Source organism: Salvelinus sp. IW2-2015, linkage group LG8 (assembly GCF_002910315.2).
Source record: "Salvelinus sp. IW2-2015 linkage group LG8, ASM291031v2, whole genome shotgun sequence".
Taxonomy (NCBI): domain Eukaryota; kingdom Metazoa; phylum Chordata; class Actinopteri; order Salmoniformes; family Salmonidae; genus Salvelinus; species Salvelinus sp. IW2-2015.
In genome coordinates this window covers 50,578,656-50,604,550 of record NC_036848.1, presented here as the reverse complement: position 1 = coordinate 50,604,550, position 25,895 = coordinate 50,578,656, and the positions used below count along the sequence as shown (strand labels likewise).

Sequence of the window (25,895 nt, the reverse complement as noted above, 5' to 3'; positions counted from 1 at the left end):
GCTATCTGTAAATAAAAAATTGATCAGACAGGATTACAGGGGTCAGACAGAGGTCATGAAGACTGATCAGCTGCATTCATCATCCACACACACTGGTTTGCTTAATATAAGGCATTTGAAATTATTTATACTTTTACTTTTGACACTTTTACATATGGTATATTTTAGTCAATACATGTGCTTTTGATAGTTACGTATATTTAAAACCAAATACTTTTAGACTTTTACTCAAGTAGTATTTTACTTGGTGACTTTCACTTTTACTTGAGTCATTTTCTATTTAGGTATCTTTACTTTTACTCAAGTATGACAATTGGGTACTTTTTCAACCACTGCATGAACGGAAGAGATGGAATGGCATCAAACACATGGAAACAATGCATTTAATGTATTTGATACCATTCCACCTATTCTGCTCCAGCCATTACCACGAGCCCGTCCTCCCTAATTAAGGTGCCACCAACCTCCTGTGATACACTCACAGGTAAAGGAGACCCAGCTGTGTGTGGGTGTGTGAGCGAGGCGGTTATGTTTCGGGTCGCAGGGTTAAAGTTCAGATCTGCACCTGTGCCTCAGCCTAAACACAATACCTGTCACCAACAGACAGCCTTTAGAGCTGATGTGTGTGTGTGTGTGTGTGTGTGTGTGAGACAGGGGAGCAAATACCTGAGCCACGTGCAAGTCCACACACAAATTATTATTATTTTAAAAATATAATCGCAACTGACCTGAATTATAAAAAAGATAAATATCAGAGACACAAGCCTGGTTGCTAGACAGCCAGACAGACACATCTCATGGGTGGCATGCATCAGACCCTTCATCCTCTTGACACGGACAAATAAACCCTACACACACATCAAATAACCTTACAATGGAAAACAATGATCCCTCTCTAACATCATCTAACTGCTAATGACTTTATTTTCTTATCAGCAGGCTATCCAGGAAGTACTAAAAACTTTCTGCATTCCCCTGCCATATGTGTTACTATGACAATAGGGATATATAGGTGACACAAACTGCTGTTTAAAGGCCCATTGCAGTCAAAAATTCTGTTAATCCCGTGTTTAATGTCATATTGTAAAGCTGATGAATATAACACTGTAAAAGTGTGAAAACATTTAATCAGTGTTATTTCCTGTTCATTTCTGGTTGAAACTAGAATCTGCAATGGATCTTCTAATCGGCGGGCTTTGCAAGGGTGGAGTTTCAGCTTGCCTGTGACATCACCAAGCAGTACATTAGTAAATAGTCCAATAACAAAGAGAGTTCCAAACCTCTCTGCCAATAACAGCTAGTTTTCCCCTCCCTAATCAGACCACTCCCAGCATAATTCTTGCTCGAGGAAAAGTACATTTCTTTGTTGCTAAAAATATATATATTTTCTTCTTTTGAACCATTTTGATGTAAAACTATTACAGTTAGGTACTTAATTGTTACTCAGAAATGAATTGATATCGATATAAAAACGGCCTTTAAGCTTTTGATCGCAGTATGTGAGATTCTACTGCATTGTTTTGTTGTTGCTTAGAGACGAAAGGTATATGTGTCTGTGTGTATGAAAACAAACAACGCAAACAGGTGTAACAGCACCTGTGGGCAACCTGAGGGAGTCTACTGCTCTGTTTATTGATCAGACAGGATTACAGGGGTCAGACAGAGGTCATGAATACTGATCAGCTGCATTCATCATCCACACACACACAGCTGAGGCCACATAGGCTACGTTTACACAGGCAGCTCAATTCTGACCTTGTGTCCAATTATCGGCAAAAGATCTGATCCGATTGGTAAAAATACCAATTATTGTTAAGAGATCAGAATTGGGCTGCCTGTATAAACACAGCCATACACACCGAGTGTCATGGATAAGTCCCTTAATCAATCAATTAATGTGATAGTTAATACACAACAGTATAATGATGTTACACCCCTAGCCACTGATCTAAGGCCAGTTTAGCATTCTCTCTAATAGTTAAGTTAGTATTTCGGGAGAGGAAGCTGATCCTAGATCTGTGTCTAAGGGTTACTTCTACCTGAAGTCTTTAGAACAGCTTATTAAACAGAGGACTTGTGCAGAAACCTTTCAATGGAAGTTCCCCTGAAACATGAGCTCTTTCATTCTTGACCCTTTCGAGTCAGTGCCAGACCGGAACATTCACATGGTGTAAACATGTTTCTGTAGTGTGGATTTGGCTTAATGCATGGGAATCCATATTCTGTGTGTGTGCCAGTCAGCCTCTGTTGTAGCCAACCTGTCCTGTCTAAACCTTCATGTGTTCATTTTAATACAGGAACAGCCAGTCAGTCTAGGTAAAACAAGGGTGTGACTGTAAACTGAAGTGTGTTTACATTTGAGTTATTTTAGTCAAATGCAGAGCGACATACAGGAGCAATCAGGATTAAGTGCGTCGCCTCAAGGGCTCCATCAGTATATGTTTAACCGTGTTCGCTCATCAGTATAGGTTTAACCTGGTCGGCTCCATCAGTATATGTTAAACCTGTCTGGCTGCGGAATCATCAGTAATATGTTAAACCTGGTTGGCTCATCAGTAATGTTAAACCTGGTCGGCTCATCAGTTAATGTTAAACCTGGTCGCTCATCATATATGGTTAATCTGGTCGGTCTATCAGTAATTGTTAAACCTGTCGGCTCAATCAGTATTGTTAAACCTGGTCGGCTCTATGTTACGAGATCGCTCTCTAATGTTAACGTTCTACTTGTTAAACTGTCGGTCATCAGTTATATGTTAAACCTGGTCGGCTCATCAGTTATAAACTGTCGGTAGTATTGTTAAACCTGGTCGGCTCAGTATATGTTAACCTGGTCGGGCTCATCAGTATATGTTAAACCTGGTCGGCCTCATCATATATGTAACTACTGGTCGCTCATCAGTTATATGTTAACCTGGTCGGGCTCATCAGTATATGTTAAACCTGGTCGGCTCATCAGTATATGTTAAACCTGGTCGGCTCATCAGTATATGTTAAACCTGGTCGGCTCAACAGTATATGTTAAACCTGGTCGGCTCATCAGTATATGTTAAACCTGGTCGGCTCGTGCATTTGAATCAGCAACCTTTCGGTTACTGGCCAAATGCTCTTAAGCGCTAGGCTACCTGCCACCTGTGTGGGCTAACCCATCCAACAATTTGATCTACTCAAAGCAAAAGTACAAAGTGAGATCTGGGCAAACAACACCCCCCCCCCCCCACTCTCCTTACATCAGTGCAAATAACAAGGCAAGATGGAATTTATCTTCCAATGAACCATGGTGATTCTTTCTATACACCAATCGTATCGCTTTGGCTCTAAAGCAGTGAAAGCCAACCAAGGTTAGTATTGTAGGGGTTCAGGAATCACTTTTTTAGGAATCAGGAATCACTTTTTAACTCAATAGTTCCTATCAGAATATATTTACTGTACTTTACAACTTACTGGCAGCAATATATTTAAGTTACACATATATATTTAAGTCTCTATTTTGAGAGAAATTCCTGATTTCAAATCTCAAGAAGAGGACTCCCAGTGCGTCTCTACCAGTTCATGAAATGACAAACTGATACTAGGTCTGGGGTCAAGGCGATCTTGTATCTGAAGCCTATAAACAATTGTCTGGGTTCACACAAATGCCCCCTAAAGGCCCACTGTCACTCACACCTGGCCAAATGATATTACTCAAGAGCTTTATTGGGATGGTCACAGTGCCCCCAGGTGGGGCTTACAGTGAACAACATTCTCATCCAGATACATTAAAACTCAAGAATTAACACTACAGGTAGACTCCGTAATAGATCATCATACAAAGCTGGGCGACTTCCCGCTAACACATAACAATAACAGAATCTAAATCTGCCAAGATGACCGCCACTACTGGCTATTTCCAATCTGTGCCTCAATTAGGCGATCTTGTTGTTCATTTCCGAAAGCAGGAAGTGGCCAACTGTCTGTGTATGATGAGGTCATAGCCTGCCTTTAAGAACACTGACAGAACAGCTGTCGTCAAATTCATCCCAACGATACTCTATGAAAGGTGCTGGACACTTCACACATTTCACAACAAAATCGGCTGGAGATTAGTAAAACAGAAGCATCTTTTTCAGGTTGACGTTTATGTGCGTTATGTGGGTATACATTGAACACGTACTGTCAATACATCACATATTCATAGTGTATTGTAAATTCTGACTTTCAAACAGTTTAGCAGGGATGTTGATGGTTGAGCCACAGATGGAAGTGTCTTATTGGCAGTCTGAACGGGGGTAAATAAGAGGTGGGTATTGGTTGGTTTATGTGCGTATCGATTCTTCCTAATTTCTCCCTCGCTCTGAACACCTGCATGCTCCAAAGGAAAAGGAAGGAGGTTGATAGATTAAAAAAAGGAAGAGATGGTGAAGAGAGATGGCTGAAAGAAAATAGGACATGATTTATTTTTCCTCCCGCTGCTGCGCGACCCTCTTCTCGTGCTGGTGTTTGGTGATTCCGTACTTGAAGAACTCATAGACGGACCAGCTGATGGCTGTGGAGGGCATCTGATAGATCACCCTGGCCTGGACTCCTTTAAAGAACCCAGGCAGGCCGCCCAGCCTGTACACTGTCCGGAAGGCATGGGCCAGGCCGGTGAATGTGTCTGTGTGTCCCCTGCGCCTGAACCTCCACCCTGGCCTGCAGCGGGGACACCCCGCAGGGACTCCTGGGTGTTGAGCAGGGTCTTGCCAGACACTCCAGAGGTGTGGTGGCTGCAGCAGCGATGGCCCGGCCAGGGCTCCAGGACACCCATGTGTGAGGAGGGGTATGTTACTGTTCTGTGGGGGTTGAGCAGCTCTGGAGGTTATTCGTAGGTCCATGAAAGTGGAGAGCCTGGAAGGGGATGTTCAATGGTGGAGCTTGGGTGGTGGTAGGAGTCGGTAAAAAGGCCCCAGGTCCCTCGCTCTGCACAACGGCACGCAACACAGTCCATCACGCCGCGGTACGAGAGTTATAGCATCTGCAAACGCTGCTTCACCACATGACAGGGAGAAAAAGAGGGGAGGAGGGAAGGGACAGGTGAGTAAAGAGGGGAGGGAAGGAAGGGACAGGTTGAGTAGAGGGGAGGGAGGGAAGGGACAGGAGGGTAGAGGGGAGGGAGGGAAAGGGACAGGTGGGTAGAGGGGAGGAGGGAGAGGGACAGGTGGGTAAGGGGAGGGAGGGAAGGGACAGGGTTGGGTAGAGGGGAGGGAGGGAGGGACAGGTTGAGTAGAGGGGAGGGAGGGAAGGACAGGTGAGTAGAGGGGAGGGAGGGAGGGAACAGGTGGAGTAGAGGGAGGAAAGGGAGGGACAGGTGGGTAGAGGGGAGGGAGGGAGGACAGGTGGGTAGAGGGGAGGGAGGGAGGGAACAGGTGAGTTAGAGGGGAGGGAGAGAGGGACAGGTGAGTAGAGGGGAGGGAGAGAGGGACAGGTGAGTAGAGGGAGCATTAGAAAGACAGAAGGATTGCCAGGTGTGTTTCCATCATCAGGGACCAGGAACATAGTCCAGAGAATGAAAAAGAAATACCAAAATGATTGACCAAATAAAAAATCTGCACAGCCATAACTTTCTCGAAGGATTTAACAGATTTATTTAGGCTGTTGAAGTTAAAACCTGCTCCCTCCCTCCCTCCCCCTCAACCCGCCCCCCAGTCTCCCCCTCCCCCTAGCTAGCAGGGTAGAGTAAACAGGCTAGGCCCTAGAGGTACAAGGCGCTACACCTGCAGAGGGACCTCTGACACAGTGGTTTATCTGCAGCAAACATCTCAGTCTCCTTAATACACCCCATGCATCAGGAGACGTGAGACTAGCACCTGTGTTCCTGGCCTTCACCCAGGGAAAGAGATAGATTATTTATAGACAGAGAAATGTACCTTCAGATGGGTTCATGGCTGCGTCATGAAGCAATGTGGCTACACACCCTGCCGTACCTGTAACACACACACACCTCAACGGTGAACAACAACGAGAGAGAGAGAAAGATTGCAGAGAATGAACGAAAGAGCAGAGGAGAAATCCTCTAGTTCTCTCTAGTGGTAAAACAGGACATCATCACTGCTGATGGACCAGAGTCAAAACTTCTCTTCCTCTACTGGGCACGTCTGTAATCTCTTACCCTCCCCTGACCTGGAAACAAGGGAGGGGGGAAGAAGAGAGAGACAGCTGACCTGGGAAGAAGAGAAAGAAAAGGCAGAGAACAGAAACAGGGATAAATAGAGCAAGATTCTCTCGTACTTGCTTTGTCTGAGCAAACTGTGTTTCAAGTTTCTTGTCCTGCAAAGTAGAACTGTGTGTGGACAGACCTTGATGGTAGCTACTTAGTTAACTCAGAGGACTGTTAGTCTGGTTCTAACTAGTCTGCTTTCCTTTGACATGCTCTCTAATAAACATAGTTATGGCTCTATGGGTGACAGAAAGAATTCCTGCAGTAATAATAGTGTCTTTCTTTACCCTCTGAAGGTCTCTGATGCAGTCAGTCTGTGAATCTGGCTGACTCGGCAGAATGCTGACCATTCATACAGGGTCATATCAGCCCCATGGCCAGATAGATACCACTCCTACTAGCCTGTTGGGCCAGAATTAGCACCCACCACCAGCTGATCAACCGCCAGAGTGGCTGGTGATGTTTTATCATCACACTGGCGGGTGGACCAACAAGTTAGTTTCAGGCCAATCAATCAATTAAAATGTATTTTATTAAGCTCTTTTTACATCAGCAGTTCTACAGATACCCGGCCTAAAACCCCAAAGAGCAAGCAATGCAGAAGCACAGTAGCTAGGGAAAAACTCCCTAGAAACACCGGAACCTAGGACGAAACCAAGAGAGAAACCAGCGCCTGCGTACGGTCTGTGTATGAGAGCCTGGAGTACAGCTCAAGCAGTAGTCCTGTCTACTGTCCACAGAATGTAGCACCACTCCTCGGCCACTCTGCTCCGGGTGGCAGGCTGACTCACTTACCCACCCACACAACTCAGCGTCTGAGAGCAAGGTTCATCTAGGTTAGTCCAAGCAGCATCTGCTTAGTGCCCAGGGGAGAATAGGGCCTCTCCCTCTCTGCAGTGTGAACCAATATTAACTCTACAGGACTACAGAACAAAATAATTCACTACTTGCTTGAGTTGCTAAAAATAATATTGGAAACACCAAATTAACAAATTTACAAGAAAAATTTACAAGAAAAAACAAGGTCATTTCCTGTAGGTTTCATAGGAGAAGTACAGGCTTGGTACGCACACATGTGCATTTTGTGCGTGTGCTTTGCATGTATATGCCTTGTGTGTGCTGTGTTTTCCCGGTATACCGTTGGCCAGATGGCTGTTAGCCCCGGGATGGATGATGTCACCCAGACTCTTCTTCAGTTTCTCGTAGCAGGCGAAGTAGAGAGCATGTGCCGGTCCAGCCCCCACGGCCGTGGCATTCAGCCCTCTCATTGGTCGCCAGACACCCTCTGTGGTTATGATTCGCCGAAGCGCGTCCATCACATTCCGGTAGCGAGCGGCAGGCTCAGGCTGTAGGCTCTGCATTCGCGTCTACACAGGGGAGAGGTTAGAGGTCACAGACCTACTGGTTACCCAAGTCATAACCTAACCACACATTTCTCGCCATACCTTAATCCAACCAGAATGTTTAAATTACATTTGAGAAACGTCCATGTTAGAATAAAATCTTAGCAGAGGTGGGATGAATGCAGTAGTTGTAATATATTAAAAAAGCCAAGTCATAATATTGGCAGTGCTTCCACTTGCTAAATAGTTGCATGCTTGAACATTTTGAGTAGTCGTACCCATCCCTAGTGTTAAACAGAAGGAAGTGTGGGAATTTATTTCTGTTCCCATATATTTCTGTGGGAATATATGGGAATTAACAGAAATATATGAAAATTAATACCATTTAAACTGTGGAATTTTTTGCATTGGATATATTTACCATATCATATGGAGACATGATAAGGTAAAAGGTTTATTTTTCTAAGTAGACATAAATGCAAATGATTAAATCCTTCCAATAGAAATAAAAAAAACAATTTAGTTACAAATTGAACTTTAATTAAATTAGTTGACTCTTCACATGGGATGATTTCACTGAAAAACAAAAGGGAATATTGAATGATCCATCACATCTCCCAAAAATGTTTTCAACATACATCTGTAAAATGACAGTCTAGAAACTAAAGCTTTGGTTGTCTTCCTCTCAGGCTTCCATGTCTCCTCCCTGGACCTCCTCAATGTCCACCTCCTGAACATCAGACTTAAGCCTCATCTTCAGTGTCACTTTCCAACCCTGTTGAGGATGGCTCATTGTCAGCCTCAAAAAGCCTCAAATTTGCCTGGATGGCCACCAATTATTCAACCCTTGTATTGGTCAGTCTGTTGCGTGCTTTGGTGTGTGTTCCCAAACAAGGACCAGTTGCGCTCTGAGGTGGCTGATGTTGGTGGGATTTGGAGGATGATGGAGGCAACAGGGGAAAGAGCCTCAGATCCACAAAGTCCCTTCCACCAGGTGGCTGATGAGAAATGTTGGCACGACTGCCATATTGCATCTCCATCCCAAAGCACTTGCTTGGAAGTGTACTTCGCCAGACTGCCAAAAACCTTGCCCTCATCCAGGCCAAGGTGGCGAGACACAGTAGTGATGACACCATAGGCCTTGTTGATCTCTGCACCAGACAGGATGCTCTTGCCAGCATACTTGGGGTCCAACATGTACGCTGCGGCGTGTATGGGCTTCAGGCAGAAGTCTTCACGCTTTTTGATGCATTTCAGAACTGCAGTTTCCTCTGCTTGGAGCAACAGTGAAGTGGGCAGGGAAGTACGGATTTCTTCTCTTACATCTGCAAGCAGTCTGAACATCAGACAGGATGGCATTGTCTCCCTCAATCCGTGCAATGGCTCCTGCTATAGATTTCAGGAGTTTCAGGCTGCTTACCACTCTCTCCGAAAATGCATAATCCAGGAGGATCCTCTTGATGGGGCTGTCCATATCGGCAGACTGTGATATGGCCATTTCTTGGAGAGACGCCTTCCCCTCCAGGAGACTGTCAAAGATGATGACAAAACCACCCCAAGGGTTGTTGCTGGGCAGCTTCAATGTGGTGCTCTTATTCTTCTCACTTTGCTTGGTGAGGTAGATTGCTGCTATAACTTGGTGACCCTTCACATACCTAACCATTTCCTTGGCTCTCTTGTAGAGTGTATCCATTGTTTTCAGTGCCATGATGTTCTTGAGGAGCAGATTCAATGCATGAGCAGCACAGCCAATGGGTGTGATGTGAGGGTAGGACTTCTCCACTTTAGACCAAGCAGCCTTCATGTTCGCAGCATTGTCTGTCACCAGTGCAAACACCTTTTTTGGTCCAAGGTCATTGATGACTGCCTTCAGCTCATCTGCATTGTAGAGACTGGTGTGTCTGTTGTCCCTTGTGTCTGTGCTCTTGTAGAATACTGGTTGAGGGGTGGAGATGTAGTTAATTATTCCTTGCCCACGAACATTCGACCACCCATCAGAGATGATTGCAATACAGTCTGCTTCTCTATGATTTGCTTGACCTTCACTTGAACTCTGAATCCAGCAAATGAGTAGATAAAGCATGTCTGGTTGGAGGGGTGTATGCTGGGTGTAGAACATTCAGAAATCTCTTCCAATACACATTGCCTGTGAGCATCAGAGGTGAACCAGTTGCATACACAGCTCGAGCAAGACATTCATCACCATATCTCTGACTACGTTCCATTGAGTCAAAAAAACAAGTGATTCCAGGAGGACCATGAGCTGTTACTATCGATAAGGTGTCTGAGTCATCATTTTCACCTCGAATAGAAGTAGAGGGACTTATGTCAGAGGTTGCTTGTTGTGAGCGCTGAGCGCTGAGGGAACTTTATGCACGTGGCCAGATGATTCTGCATCTTTGATGCATTCTTCACATATGATTTGGCACAGTATTTGCAAATGTACACAGCTTTTCCTTCTACATTAGCTGCAGTGAAATGTCTCCACACATCAGATAATGACCATGGTATTTTCCTGTAAAGATTAGGGAAAAAACGAGTAATTAAAATAAAAATACAATGCCATGTACAGATAAATAGTTAAGCAGTTAGATTAAACTCCTCCTATGTAAGATAAATGTTTTAAAATGAAACATGTATGGAAACAGGTGAATTAACACTCCTCAGTTAGCAGGCTCAAGCAAGCTAAAACCCACATGGTAGCAAAAACTAATTAGCAGAAATTGTTAACAAGTTATAAATGATTTAAACACACTTTGCTGTAGGCTACTATTTGCTAGTTAACAAAAAATAATGTGTGTTATATAAAATATATTCACCCCACCCAGTATTGTAATCAAAACTTACCAGAAAGCATGTAGTCCTTGGCTCAGACAGTGTAGTAATGTGGGCTCAATAGCATCTCATTAGTGTGCAAGATCTTAAGAATCAGCTGTACATGTGATGTAAGAGTGCACTGTGTATGCAGAGGGTTGCAATTCCATTGAATTGGGGATAGTTTAACCAAAATATGACACAAGACCTAGAATTGCCTTGTGTATCCCACAAAAAAATGGTTCACTGTTAAGCTAACTTTTTGATGAATTTAAGCAAAATTCCCCAAATTCCCAGGCTTAATTTCCCATGGAAAATGTCTGACCCTTTTGCAACACAAGTGGCTAGTGTCAATGTTCATCCTCTCTCTGTGAGGCCAGGGGCCAGTGTCAAGGTTCAGGGTTCATCTTCTCACTGTGAGGCTAGGGGCCAGTGTCAAGGTTAAGGGTTCATCCTCTCACTGTGAGGCTAGGGGCCAGTGTCAAGGTTAAGGGTTCATCCTCTTCACCTGTGAGGCTAGGGCCAGTGTCAAGGTTAAGGGTTCATCTCTCACTAGTGAGGCTGGGGCCAGTGTCAAGGTTAAGGGTTCATCCTCTCACTATGAGGCTAGGGGCCAGTGTCAAGGTTAAGGGGTCATCCTCTCACTGTGAGGCTAGGGACCAGTGTCAAGGTTCAGGGTTCATCCTCTCTCTGTGAGGGTAGGGGCCAGCTAGTGCTGTGAAATGCATAGAGGGTCTTCTAATAACATCCAAAGGAGAGGCCTGGGCTACAGCTGAATGGACAACACATGCTGATTGCTTGCTGCACTGTGTTTGTCAGTGTGCTACAGGAACTGTAAAGCACTGTGGAATGCCGGGCCTGTAAGAGAGAGCAGACTCCTACACGTCAACCAACCATGCATAATGTAGCAGTACCTGGATGGGGTTGAAACCTTTAGAACATCGCCACCTTGCAAGATATTTCATGTCAATGTTTCAATGAGACTTCGGTATGACTCAATGTTAAAGGAAATGAGAACAGTTGTCTCAGCCACGACACAGAGGTATATGTTGTGTTGGTTGTGTATTGCAGAGAGCTTAGCTTGTCTGGAAAGAGCCTTTCCAACCTCAACCTTTGGAATGAGTGTAAACAACGAGTTGACATTATCTCTACTCTACAATCTGTGTGACAACCACTGCAAGCTATTTTCCAAGGATTATTAACTGTGTGTGTGTGTCAGTGTTAGTCCACTGGGCTCAGCTGTCAGCTTGAGCTAGGTCCCCTCTGCAGAGATCTGCTAATGTGTTTATAAGTAGAGACGGTCAATGCCATGTTGTTTGACAGGTGACATGATATATAGATCAGTGAGTCTGTGTCTCAGGCTGCCCTTCTTCTGCAAGCAGACTGTTTCACTGTCTGAGCTGCACCTCAATACTCTAAAGACACATTCTTTCCTAGTCCCCTTTACTTCATCTGCGCGCATTTGAAAACTCAGTATATGTGAAAACAACACGGTGGCTGGATGCCAACTGGGAACATGCTTTGTTTCGACTGTCCTGTTCTTTCATGTCGGTGAAAAGAGAGGAGACGGGGAGAGGAAGCCATTTTAGACTACTGAGACGAAGCCCAAGCTGTGTGAGCAGCACCTGGATCAGAGGTAGGAAATACAGCTGGGAAAGACAGATGAATCTCCGCTTTGTTCTGAGAGAGCCCTGCTCTCCCACCTGACACTAACAGCTGACTCGTCTCCCTACCTGACCGCTCTGACTCGGTTGCTCTGTCTCTGCTAACTGCATTGTTGTACACAATGATCGCGGTCGACTTTGCAGCGGTCTAATAATCTCCCTGAATCATAAACAACTACTCAATATTATTTGTAGATCATTCAGTCACAATTTACCCATGATACATCACGATTTTGATGCTCGAACACCACCAATCATTTCCATCAGTGACCACATAATATACCAGACAAAAACGCTTGGCTCTCATGTGCTACAGCTCTTTGCAGAGCAGACCTAAATCAGTGAGTGGGCCTGTCAAAACAGCATAGGCCAATGTAACTTAACACATCTTGTTTACATAACACCCAAGTCATCCAGGCTAAGCACTTCATCCAACACAAATTTAAAGTCTTATAACAATAAACAGAACTATGGTTCTAAGAGTGTGCCGTGGTAGAGCCAACCTGTCAGCCTAATTCTGCATAATGAGCACAACAACATAGAAGCATTGTGCTCTTAATCCCAGAACATCCAGGCCTGTATTTTCTGTAAACAACAGCTCAACTCCATCTAAATGCTGCCAGGTAGCAATTAGCATTGCAAGAGTTTGTTTTGCATGGCCCGATGCCCCGGGTGTGCGGAGATTCCACATTGTACACCATTGGTTTCTATTAATCTCTTTCCAACCGGGGAACCGGGCCAAGCAAAACGAACTCGCCCATTGACAATATCAGACTATTTGACAGAATCCAGGGTGCCTGTACTAACCTATGGGTTCTCTTCTTGAATACATGGACAGTTTTGAAATACAGGGAGTTACACCTAGAAGCCATATGCATGCTAAAAGCAGTTTGGACCGTTTTCAAATGTAACGTTTGCTACTAATCGATCACACTCTCCTACGGTTACTAGTCACCTAGCTAGCTAGTGGGTGACGGTGGTGGGCAACAGTGAGCGGTTCATGTGATGTGTATACATGTACAGGAAATGGGGCACATGTGCTGCTTCATTCTACCTAACTGTCTCCTTTCTCAAAGCGAATAACTTTGCGTGTTATTAGTATGAAAAACTACCTGGGGGGTGCACACTAATGGCAATAGGGAATATAGTAAATTGCATTAGGAAAATGTTAAGCCTAGACCCATTATATCAGGCGCCAACTAAATAGCTGGCTACAGTACTAGCTAATCATCATTCACCCCCAGCCTCGAGCCGATGCACAGCCAGAGGCCGACCTTGCTGTTTTGGTTAGCTAACATGGCTAACGTTAGATAGCTAGCTAATAAGATGACAACAACGGCAATATACACTTCCTAAAAGTTTACCTTTCAATTTTATTGAAATTCTGTATGCCAAAGTTAGGTTAATGAATATGGCGACTAATTATGTGACAAATCTAACTTGTGCAGTAACTAACTAGCTAGGTAACGTTACCTAATCTAGCAAGTAGAGTAGGCTCGAGCCACTGAAATTCGTAGTGGATGGATGTTAGCTCGTTAGCATGCTAAATTAGCGTCCTAGCTGAAATGTTAGCCTGTCTGGTTTCGACCTTGCCTCATATGTGCTGTGACTGACAAACTTATTGACAAGGTGGCCACCAATCGGATTCGCATGATTGCTGAAGCCACATCACGACGAGGAAAGTAATTTCCAACCCTCCAATGTAATGTGCCCAAGCTACAAGACCAGTCGGTTAACTATCTAACGTTAACTAGTTAGCGGCTAACGCTAGCCCAATATAGCCTACCACGTTACCTTGACACAGTCGATGGGGAACATCAGGCAATGCTCCATGATCCCAGCCACTGCTCCTGCAAACATGTGGGTGCTGGTGGAAGCGCCTTGCGGCAAACCCTCATACTCCGGTTCCGAAGCCTCTGCTATTTCAGGAGGGCCGTCGCTAAACTGAACATTCTGAATCTCTGTCTCGCCTCCGATCCGGGGAGACAAATTCCCAACGAGGCTCTCCGACACTCCCCAGATCCTTCCACTGAACCATCGGACCTCTGCGCCGGCTGAGGCTCCAGCAACCCCGGCGTTCCCGCCTGCTGTCTCCGCTGTCATCCGATGCCTTCTCGGGAAACCATCCGCTTCCATTGGAATCTCGATGGACAGTCTTTACTTTATGCCCCGATGGCACTCCGTCTAAGGCGGTTCCGTGTTCGCGTACCGTTGGTAGTTTTTTACATTCCCGTCCCAGATGTTTACCGGTCGTACACCGTTTCCACGCCCCGCCTCCCTCAGTCCCCAGAGCGGACAGGTCCACGCAGTGTTTGGGAAAGGCTAGCCTCTGTCGAAACCCCAACAACCGGATGTTCCGGTTTTCAGGGGAAGTGGGAAGAGAGCCTGTGACGCGACGGCCGCTCTTGGACGTTAACATAATGTGGTTGGTTGTCTGGTATAGCTATCTTAAGATGAATGCACCAACTGTAAGTCGCTCTGGATAAGAGTGTCTGCTAAATGACTAAAATGTAAATGCAGGTTAGATGTTAAAGAATCAGTAATTTGGGTATATAGTTGTGCACTTTTTCGCCACTTTTCTACAAAATCTTTAAAGGATACATACATATGGCATAATTGGGCCATTTTGTTGTGTTTTCCAGACCCCCTCAAACATTTTAAGACATCTTTGGGGTGTATGTACCAATTATTTATGGAGATATGGCCATGTGAATCCTATCCAATATGGCCATGTGGATCCTGTCCAATATAGCCCTATGGAGCTGGTTGGTGGTCATTTTGAAAACTGTCCCTTTAGAGTATAATATGTTAATTCTGCAATGGAGCTATTGCTAGACATCTTTATTTAGGCTCTTACTTACTTTGTGTAAAGGCTGAAAGGTCTCATCATAAAAGTGTTTAGTTCAAATTGATTGGTGACCTGTCTCTCTATGCTGGACATAATGCATTCCTATGAGATTTTAACCTACCCTGTCCTTGTCACATTGGGTTTCTGTCACATTTCTATAACTTTTTTTCAAAAAGGACTTCTTTAGACATGCCCTAGCTGTGTCAAATTTGGTGGACTATCACAGTTTAAACAAATTCACGTAGCTGCTGGGCTATAGTCAAAAGGACCTCAATATGACCTCCATGAAGGGCTTAAGAGTACTTTATGATCAGAAGTCTTTTCTATGGCCTCCCGAGTGGCACAGTGGTCTAAGTCACTGCATTGCAGTGTTGCGGCGTCACTGTAGCCTGGGGTTTGATCCCAAAGGGCGGTGCACAATTGGCCGAGTGTTTTCCACGTTAGGGGAGGCTTTACTTGGCTCATTGCGCTCTAGCGACTCCTTGTGGTGTGCCAGGCGACTGCAGGCTGACCCCAGTCATCAGTTAAACAGTGTTTCCTCCTACACATTGGTGCGGCTGGCTTCTGGGTTCAGTGAACAGGTGTTAAGAAGCTCAGTTTGGCGAGTCATGTTTCAGAGGACGCATGACTCGACCTTTGCCTCTCCCGAGCCCATTGGGGAGTTGCAGCGATGAGACAAGATTGTAATATTGCAAAAAGGGGGTAAAATTACAATAAATAAAAATAAGTATTGTCTATATTATATGTAGGGTTTATTTAGTGAGTAGATAACACTACAAAGTAATTTTGATATTGTTTGGAATGATTTGACCCTATTTTCGTCTAGAATGTGGCTGCAAATACAAATGTTTTGCTCTTGCCTGGCGGTCGCCCTCTCAAGCACCTCCGGAAACTGCTTTCTCAAAGCTAAGGATCCGGATCACGTTCGGCGCTCGTGTTATTTTATGCACACTGCATAGCTGCTGCTCACACTCCCCCTCTTGTGTTTCTCTCTTTACTCACCAGCCTCTCTGAACCATGATGAAGTATCTCTACCTCATATTTCTGAACAGTTGAAAAAAAGAAACTGCCGATTTGAACGAACATTCCCCAAAATATTTATTGAAGGCTATACAACCTTCTCTGTCAGTTGTAATGGATATTGCATTTGCACAATAATTGCTGCAAAGAAACAACTACTAAAGGGCACCAATAATAAGAAGAGACTTGCTTGGACCAAGAAACATGAGCAATGGATATTAGACCGGTGGAAATCGGTCTTTTGTGACACACAGAGTAAGTGAACGGATGATCTCTGCATGTGTGGTTCCCACCGTGAAGAATGGAGGAGGTGGTGTGATGGTGCTTTGCTGGTCACACTGTCTGTGATTTACTTCAAGGCACACTTAACCACCATGGCTACAGTACCACAGCATTCTGCAGCAATACGCCATTCCATCTGGTTTGGGCTTAGTGGGACTATCATTTGTTTTTCAACAGGACAATGACCCAACACACCGTGAGGCTGTGTAAGGGCTATTTGACCAAGAAGGAGAGTGATGGAGTGCTGCATTAGATGACATGGCCTCCACAATCACCCAACCTCAACCCGATTGAGATGGTTTGGGATGAGTTGGACTGCAGAGAGAAGGGAAAGCAGCTGACAAGGGCTCAGCATATGTGGGAACTTCTTCAAGACTGTTGGAAAAGCATTCTAGGTGAAGCTGGCTGAGAGAATGCCAAGAGTGTGCAATGCTGTCATCAACGCAAAGTGTGGCTACTTTGAAGAATCTAAAATCTAAAATAGATTTAGATTAGTTTAACACTTTTTTGGTTACTACATGATTCCATATGTTTCACTGAATCATGGCTGAACGAAGACACGGATATTATACAGCTGGCTGGGTTTTCCGTGCTTCGGAAAGACAGAACAGGTAAATCCGGTAAGCCGAGTGGTGGTGGTGTGTGTCTGTCTGTCAATAACAACTGGTGCGTCTAATATTAAGGAAGTCTTGAGGTATTTCTTGCCTGAGGTAGGGTACCTCATAAGCTGTAGAACACACTACCTACCAAGAGTCTTCATTCATTTTTTCCGGAGCTGTTTATTTACTACCACAAACCAATGCTGGCACTAAGACCTCACTCATCAACCTGTATAAGGCCATAAGCAAACAAGAAAATGCTCACCCAGAAGCGGCGCTCCAAGTGGCCGGGGACTTTAATGCAGGCAAATTTGAATATGTTTTACCTCATATCTACCAGCACGTCACATGTGCAACCAGAGGGGAAAAAAACTCTAGACCACCTTTACTCCACACACAGACATTCGTACAAAGCTCTCCCTTGCCCTCCATTTGGAATGACCATAAATCTATCCTTCTGATTCCTGCTTACAAGCAAAAACTAACGTAGGAAGTAGCAGTGACTCACTCAATACGGAAGTGGTCAGATGACGCGGACACTACGCTACAGGACTGTTTTGCTAGCACAGACTGGAATATGTTCCAGGATTCATCCAATGGCATTGAGGAGTATACCACGAGCAATGAAACTTACTACACCGGCTCTGACGCTCGTCGGATGTGGCAGGGCTTGCAAACTATTTACGGAAACCCAGCTGCGAGCTGCCAAGGGACGCGAGCCTGACAGACGGGATAAATGCCTTTCATGCTCGCTTCGAGGCAAGCAACACTGAAGCATGCTTGAGAGCAGCAGCTGTTCCGGACGACTGTGTGTCTCCATAGCCGATGTGAGTAAGACCTTTAAACATTCACAAGGCCGCAGGGCCAGACGGATTACCAGGATGTGTACTCAGAGCATGCACGGATCAACTGGCAAGTGTCTTCACTGACCTTTTCAACCTCTCCCTGACCAAGTCTGTAATAACTACATGTTTCAAGCAGACAACCATAGTCCCTGTGCCCAAGAACACGAAGGTAACCTGCCTAAATGACTACCGCCCCGTAGCACTCACATCGGTAGCCATAAAGTGATTTGAAAGGTTGGTCATGGCTAACATCAACACTATCATCCCAGAAACACTAGACCCACTCCAATTCGCATACCGCCCCAACAGGTCCACAGATGACGCAATCTCAATTGCACTCCACACTGCCCTTTCCCACACGGAGAAAAGGAACACCTATGTGAGAATGCTGTTCATTGACTAGGAAAGGCAAAGGGGTATACCTAGTCATTTGTCCAACAATGTATTCAACTGAAATGTGTCTTCCGCATTTAACCCAACCCCTCTGAATCAGAGAGGTGCAGGGGGCTGCCTTAATCGACATCCACATCTTCGGCGCCCGGGGAACAGTGGGTTAACTGGCTGCAGCTCACTGTTCAACACCATAGTGCCCACAAAGCTCATCACTAAGCTAAGGACCCTGGAACTAAACACCTCCCTCAGCAACTGGATCCTGGACTTCCTGACGGGCCACCACTAGGTGGTAAGGCTAGGCAATAACACTTCTGCCACACTAATCCTCAACATGGGGGCCCCTAAGGGGTGCATGCTTAGTCCCTTCCTGTACTCCCCGTTCACCCATGACTGTCTGTCCAAGCACGACTCCATCACCATCATTAAGTTTGCTGACGACAAGGTTTGGCACTATGCATTCAGGTAGGTAGCGATCTCTTGGCATCCGCCAAACCCAGATTCATCCATCGGACTACCAGATGGTGAAGTGTGATTCATCACTCCAGAGAATGCGTTTCCAAAGTGTTATGAAATGTAATGTCATATAATATTTTTAATTGTATGTACCTGCCTTAATGTTGCTGGATCCCAGGAAAAGTAGCTGCTACCTTGGCTGCCTTGATCAATAGCTAACGGCTACATAATCATCTCCTCCACCAGACTTCTCTCTGCCAACATGGAAACTAGCTAATTGTGTTTCAGTCCAGAGCTGTTTTAACTTAACACTATTATCTCCTCTAGTCCCCGAGAGGACCTTCAAGGCAGTGCAGTGTTGAATTTCTGCCGACCAAGGGGAATGAAGTGTTCATTTCTGCTTACAAGAACAAAAGCCACCGGTTCTGATCAAGTTAGAGTTGATTGTGTGTTGTCCAAAGGCGCTCCTTAAAGGAATACCAATCCGGAGAAGGGTCATCATTCTCCATTGACCCTGATGTCTCTCTAACACACTCTAACATGTCCTGGGAGAGAAGTGTTACAGCAGACTAGCGGGAAACCTTAGATCGCTTAGACCCCCCCCCCCCCNCCCCCCACCCACACACACACACACACACAGAGAGAGACCATATATCACTCATAACATACTACTTCATTCGCTCTCCTGTGGGACGACAGGAGTTATTTTACACAGCATAAGCAAAACAAGACAGAAAATTCATATTACACTGCCTGAAAATTGGACGATAACCTGTTTACGTCCTGCTGTTTGGTTGTTTTTGCACATTCAGTGAACACTCTTCCTTGAGTTACAGAACAGATACCTTCCGCGTGGGTTTTCTGTATTCCCTTGGCTGCTGCCTTGTTAGCTAGCATATTACCTATTATTGTATTTAACACAGGCGTTGGACTACTGAAGATGCTGACGGAGCTCAATTTGACACATTAGGAAACCATCTTCTGTTATGGAGACTCTCAAGGTGGGCCCTTCACTTAAGATGGTTTCCTTTAGTGCTCTTATGGAAGATGTCTGTCAGGGCTCTGTCATGATTTTATGTGGTCCTGTATGGCTCCGTTGCAACGAGATTATCGTGTGTTCAATTCCTGGGACCACCCATAGTTGAAATGTAGACACACATGACTGGAGGTTGCTTTGGATAAAAGCCTGCTAAATGTTATATTATGTGCATGATTTGACGTCTGGCAACTTCAGGCCCCTGAATTTTTCCAATGTTAACGAAAGCGCTTTAGATGTATGCTAAATACTATTAAAATAGGTCATAGAAATGGTTAGAATGGAGTTGAGGCTTACTGGAAAATACTTCAGTTATCTTACTAACAAAAATATTTCTGCATCAACATGCCGTTCACCTGAAAATATATTTATTTAAACCTATTTTCAACATTGTGAAATCTTTTTCTTTAACTGGAATTAAAAGTTGAAATTGCTCAGTCTACTTGTTTCTCTAGTCACTGGCTGATTCAGAATCAGAAAAAAATACTGTCGTTCAAAATTATTTTTAGGATTGTGTCAGTGTTATACGAAGCTAAACATTGAAATCACACCATGATATACAGTAGGTCAGTGAAATTGTTGAGTGAATAATGTGGATTTGGCCTACGTTCATTCCAACTGCAGTAAAGTGTTCCATGTGTAGACGATGCCCATTTGCTTATCGGTCTGAGATGCCATCTGTGTATTCGCCTGTATTTAAGTGGAGGACATTGTTGGTTTTATGTAACAGCTGCACCACCATGTGGAATATAATAAAATGGCAAACAAGAATATATATATTTTTAAACTGTACACCTATTATTTATTGTCTTTATAGCCATGGATATCAATCACATTTTATTTGTTTGTCTCCTTTTGTAAATACCTTTATTACAAAGTGCAACCTGGTCCTAAACCCAACACAGAGCGAGCAGAAAGAAGCCACACCTTGCAGGAGTTGAACAACCCAAACACACACACACACACACCTTGCAGGAGTTGAACAACCCAAACACACACACACACACACACACACAACCTTGCAGGAGTTGAACAACCAAAACACACACACCACCAACACTTGCAGGAGTTGAAAAACAACACAAACACACACACCTTGCAGGAGTTGAACAACCCAAACACACCCACACCTTGCAGGAGTTGAAGCAACCCAAACACACACACACACCTTGCAGGAGTGGAACAACCCAAACACACCTTGCAGGAGTTGAACAACCCAAAACACGTTGCAGCACAGATGACAGGAGAGATAGGTAGAATTTATAGAGGACTCATCTTTGTATCTGGCCATTGAGGCCATCTCCATTTTGAAGTTGTACATTTTCTTCATGATAGGCTGATACAGTGCCTTGCAAAAGTATTCACCCTCCTTGGCATTTTTCCTATTTTGTTGCATTACAACCTGCAATTTAAATTGATTTTAATTTGGATTTCATGTAATGGACATACACAAAATAGTCCAAATTGTTGAAGTGAAATGAAAAAAATGACTTGTTTCAAAAAATTCTAAAAAATTAAAAACAGAAAAGTGGTTATGTGCATATGTATTCACCCCCTTTGCTATGAAACCCCTAAATAAGATCTGGTGCAACCAATTGCCTTCAGAAGTCATATAGTTAGTTAAATAAAGTCCACCTGTGTGCAATCTAAGTGTCACATGATCTGTCACATGATCGCAGTATATATACACACCTGTTCTGAAAGGCTCCAGAGTCTGCAACACCACTAAGCAAGGGGCACCATGAAGACCAAGGAGCTCTCCAAACAGGTCAGGGACAAAGTTGTGGAGAAGTACAGATCAACATTGGGCTAAAGCTCCACTGCGGAGATTGGAGTATCTGTCCATAGGACCATTTTCAGCTGTACACTCCACAGAGCTGGGCTTTATGAAAGAGTGGCCAGAAAAAAATAAGCAAACACATTTGGTGTTCACCAAAAGGCATGTGGGAGACTCCCCAAACATATGGAAGAAGGTACTCTGGTTAGATGAGACTACAATTAAGCTTTTTGGCCATCAAGGAAAATGCTATGTCTGGCGCAAACCCAACACCTCATCATGCTGTGGGTATGTTTTTCATTGGCAGGGGCTGGGAAACTGGTCAGAATTGAAGGAATGATGGATGGCGCTAAATACAGGGAAATTCTTGAGGGAAACCTGTTTCAGTCTTCATGAGATTTGATACTGGGAGGGAGGTTCACCTTCCAGCAGGACAATGACCCTAAGCATACTGCTAAAACAACACCCGAGTGGTTTAAGGAGAAACATTTAAATGTCTTGGAAGGGCCTAGTCAAAGCCCAGACCTCAATCCAATTGAGAATCTGTGGTATGACTTAAAGATTGCAGTACACTAGCAGAACCCATCCAACTTGAAGGAGCTGAAGCAGTTTTGCCTTGAAGAATGGGCAAAAATCACAGTGGCTAGATGTGCCAAGCTTATAGAGACATACCTCAAGAGACTTGCAGCTGCAATTGCTCCAAAAGGTGGCTCTACAAAGTATTGACTTTGGGGGGTGAATAGTTATGCAGGTTAAAGTTCAGTTTTTTTGTCTTATTTCTTGTTTGTTTTACCCAAAAATATTTTGCATCTTCAAAGTGTTAGGCATGTTGTGTAAATCAAATGATACAAACCCCCCCCAAAAATCAATTTTAATTCCAGGGTGTAAGGCAACAAAATAGGAAAAATGCCAAGGGGGTGAATACTTTCGCAAGCCACTAACTCTTGATGACCCGGTTGGACATGACTCCAACAGGGTCACCATGAGGGATTAGCCAGTGAAGTTGGAAGTCCCACCCAGTTGACTGCATTAAAATGGTGGAAGCTAATACTGCCTTTTGGCCACTAAATGCCTGTCATTATCTATGGGAGCGTCTCAATTGCATACTCCTTGCACACCCCTCTCTCCTCGCATTCTCAAAACCCATTGGAGGAAAAGGTCAGAGGGGAGGGACCTCTGGTTTTGAGAAGGAGGTGAGGAGATGCTAACATAATCAAGGGCCGATAGCCGATAGACTAGGAATGGGCTAATATCAGCCCAAAATACCATCCCAACCGATTATCGGTCGGTCTCTAGTTGGCAGCACTGTTTACTATTTTCTTCACACTCATCTCTAGTTGGCATGGTCAAGTTCCTTATTCTGCATAGGTGTGAAGAGAAACTATTTCCACTCCATAACAACGGAAGTGATACGTGCATACTAATGATGCAGTGAAGAAATTCTACTCAAACACAATTGGGATTTGTTTAACAAACTACATTTATTTTTTAACACTTCTGCAACTGCAATAAAAAGTGTATTTCGAAAATAAGTTATTCAACAGCAGAAATGTTACAAAAAAACAAGTGCAAATAGTAAAAGGAATGAACAGAACAGGTGAAAATATATAGGTCAATCCTACTAGGATTCATCTTTTGCATTGTTCAACAAAGTGCCTGAAAGAAATCACGTGACATTTGTTCACTTGAAGTGATTTACCTGAGAAAGTGGAACATGTAGACAGTTGAGTCCCAAATGGCACCCTGCTCCCTATATCATGCCCTACTTTTGATCAGAGCCCCATGGGACCTGGTCAAAAGTAGTGCACTACACAGGGAATAGGCCGGGGTGCCATTTTGGATGTAATCTTGGTCCAGAGTCTAGACGACAGGCAGTGGGTCTAGACAGGCACAATTCTATATGGAAGCAGCCAGGTTATCTTCCATTGCATTCTTCTTTGGTTTCTCTCTGCCTCCTTCCTTCATATAATCTTCATCCCTCCTTTCTGTGCTTCTCCCAGTCTCTTCCTTCTGTTCTGTGCTTCTCCCAGTCTCTTCCTTCTGTTCTGTGCTTCTCCCAGTCTCTTCCTTCTGTTCTGAATTGACCGTCATCTTGAACTTCTTCCATTTTCTAATAATTGTGCCAACAGTTGTTGCCTTCTCACCAAGCTGCTTGCCTATTGTCCTGTAGCCATCCCAGCCTTGTGCAGGTCTACAATTTTATCCCTGATGTCCTTACACAGCTCTCTGGTCTTGGCCATTGTGGAGAGGTTGGAGTCTGTTTGATTGAGTGTGTGGACAGGTGTCTTTTATACGGGTAACGAGTTCAAACAGGTGCAGTTAATACAGGTAATGAGTGGAGAACAGGAGGGCTTCTTAAGAAAAACTAACGGTCTGTGAGAGCCGGAATTCTTACTGGTTGGTAGGTGATCAAATACTTATGTATGCAATAAAATGCAAATTAATTACTTAAAATCATACAATGTGATTTTCTGGATTTTTGTTTTAGATTCCGTCTTCACAGTTGAAGTGTACCTATGATTAAAAACAGACATCTACATGCTTTGTAAGTAGGAAAACCTGCAAAATCGGCAGTGTATCAAATACTTGTTCTCCCCACTGTGTATATATATATGACCAATAGTCAAAGTCATCCTGTTTTCTTCCGTTTGGTGTCTAATAAACACATTGTTGTTTTCAGGCCTACTACCTATGCTACAGCCTCCTGGCCTTGGCCAACGAACCACCAACTTTGAGTTCTTCCCTTCGGAGCAAAAGAACCAGTTGTTGTTGCTAAGTGCTGAGCTGGAGAAACACATCAAAAGTGACATCAGGGAGAGTGAGAAGATGCTTTACAGGAGCAAGGTATGTAGTCACTTCTTCCATATAGACAACATTTCTATGGGAACTGTAACCCACATAAATGCATTATGATGATATGATCTCTCTAGTTAAACAGCTCTTAACCCCCCTCGTTCTCTCTCCTTTCTTCTCTTCTTCCTCTCTTCTCCACACTCTTCCTCATCCACCCACCTTTCGCACTCTCTTCCTCATCGCTCACTCTTTCTCCCTTCAGGTGAAGGACCTTGTTGCCAGGATCTCCATCAAGTGGCAGGTGCTGGTCCAGAGAACCAGGCCTCTCCAGGTAGACATGCATAGAGAGCTACAGTACATAAAGCCATAGCTAGATGTGTTGTGTTATATAGATAAACCCTGGAATCAATCTTTATTTCTTTTTACTATTTTCTACATTGTAGAATAATAGTGAAGACATCAAAACTATGAAATAACACATGGAATCATGTAGTAACCAACCGTGTTAAACAAATCAAAACAATTTAACATTTTAAAAGCTAGTTGAGAGAATGCCAAGAGTGTGCAAAGCTGTCATCACGGCAAAGGGTGGCTACTTTGAAGAATCTCAAATATATTTAGATTTTTTTAACACTTTTGGTTACTACATGATTCCATATGTGTTATTTCATAGTTTTGATGTCTTCACTATTATTCTACAATGTAGAGAATAGTAAAATAAAGAAAACCCTTGAATGAGTAGGTGTGTCCAAACTTATGACTGGTACGGTATGTTCGTGTGTCAGTTAGTTAGTTCAGGGAAGTACTCCAGGGAACTATAGTATCGCAGAGCTGTGTTTGGTTTAATGCTGTGTGTTTATTATTGCAGAGTAAAAGTGTTAGAATAATGTTAGGTTTATTACCTACAGGGTGCTGTAGTGATGTGTTTGATAGCAATGTGATATGTTTTATAGTAATGTGTGTATTGCCTCCAGGATAACTGTGTGACTTCTGGCAGCCTCCGCCTGAGGTGCTGTGAGCAGCAGCCAGGAGAGCAACACGCCCACAGGGAGAGAAGGGGAGGAAGAGAGAGAGGAGGACAGGGTCATGGAAGGAGAAGAAGATGAGGGGACGAGGTGGTGGACGGAGAGTGACAAGACAAGGAGGAGAGGATTGCGTGAAGAATTTGGCAATGGAGGATGAGAGCGAAGAGAAAGAGAAGACACCAGAAAAGCACTGTCATGGAGGAAGCTGAGGAAGAAAAGGACATTCAGCGAGAGGAGGAAGATACATTCCTAAAGATGGATGAGATGGTGGAACTTACGCTAAGGATTCAGATGAGGAACCAATATGGTAGAGACGGAGGAGAGGGTCACAGAGAAGAGGGAAGCAGCGGTGGAGGAGAGAAGGTAAGAGCAGATGGAAAGGAGAGACTGAGGAGAGAGACAATTTACAGAAAGATTCAGAGATGGGGCAAAGAGGTGGAGAATCTAGGGAAGCAGAGAGAAGCACACAGAAGAACCAGAAGGAAGAGACTGGGAGAGACAGAACAGAAGGAAGAGACTGGGAGAAGCACAAGAACAGAAGGAAGAGACTGGGAGAAGCACAGAACAGAAGGAAGAGACTGGGAGAAGCACAGAACAGAAGGAAGAGACTGGGAGAAGCACAGAACAGAAGGAAAGAGAACTGGGAGAAGCACAGAACAGAAGGAAGAGACTGGGGAAGCACAAGAACAGAAGGAAGAGACTGGGAGAGCACAGAACAGAAGGAGAGACGGGAGAACACACAGAACAGAAGGAAGAGACTGGGAGAAGCACAGAAAGAAGGAAAGAGACTGGGAGAAGCACAGAACAGAAGGACGAGAACTGGGCAGAAGA

General features: G+C 44.2%; 1 protein-coding gene and 1 pseudogene across 2 annotated transcripts in view; one reads left to right on the top strand and one right to left on the bottom strand.

Annotated features, from left to right (window-relative positions):
• Positions 1 to 3,675: 3,675 nt before the first annotated feature.
• On the bottom strand, positions 3,676 to 14,814 carry LOC111968085 (mitoferrin-2-like; annotated as a pseudogene).
• Positions 14,815 to 23,815: 9,001 nt separating this feature from the next.
• Positions 23,816 to 25,895, top strand: part of LOC111968266 (SMC5-SMC6 complex localization factor protein 2-like) — a 7,172-nt gene continuing 5,092 nt past the window's right edge. The window contains exons 1-3 of one of the 2 annotated variants that reach the window (XM_070444984.1): positions 23,816 to 24,090; positions 24,302 to 24,370; positions 25,014 to 25,048. In XM_070444984.1, coding sequence (XP_070301085.1) covers positions 23,938 to 24,090; positions 24,302 to 24,370; positions 25,014 to 25,048 — 257 coding nt within the window. In that variant the 5' untranslated portion in view covers positions 23,816 to 23,937. The remainder of the gene's footprint in view (positions 24,091 to 24,301; positions 24,371 to 25,013; positions 25,049 to 25,895) is intronic. The other variant, XM_023993811.2, reaches the window with a different exon arrangement.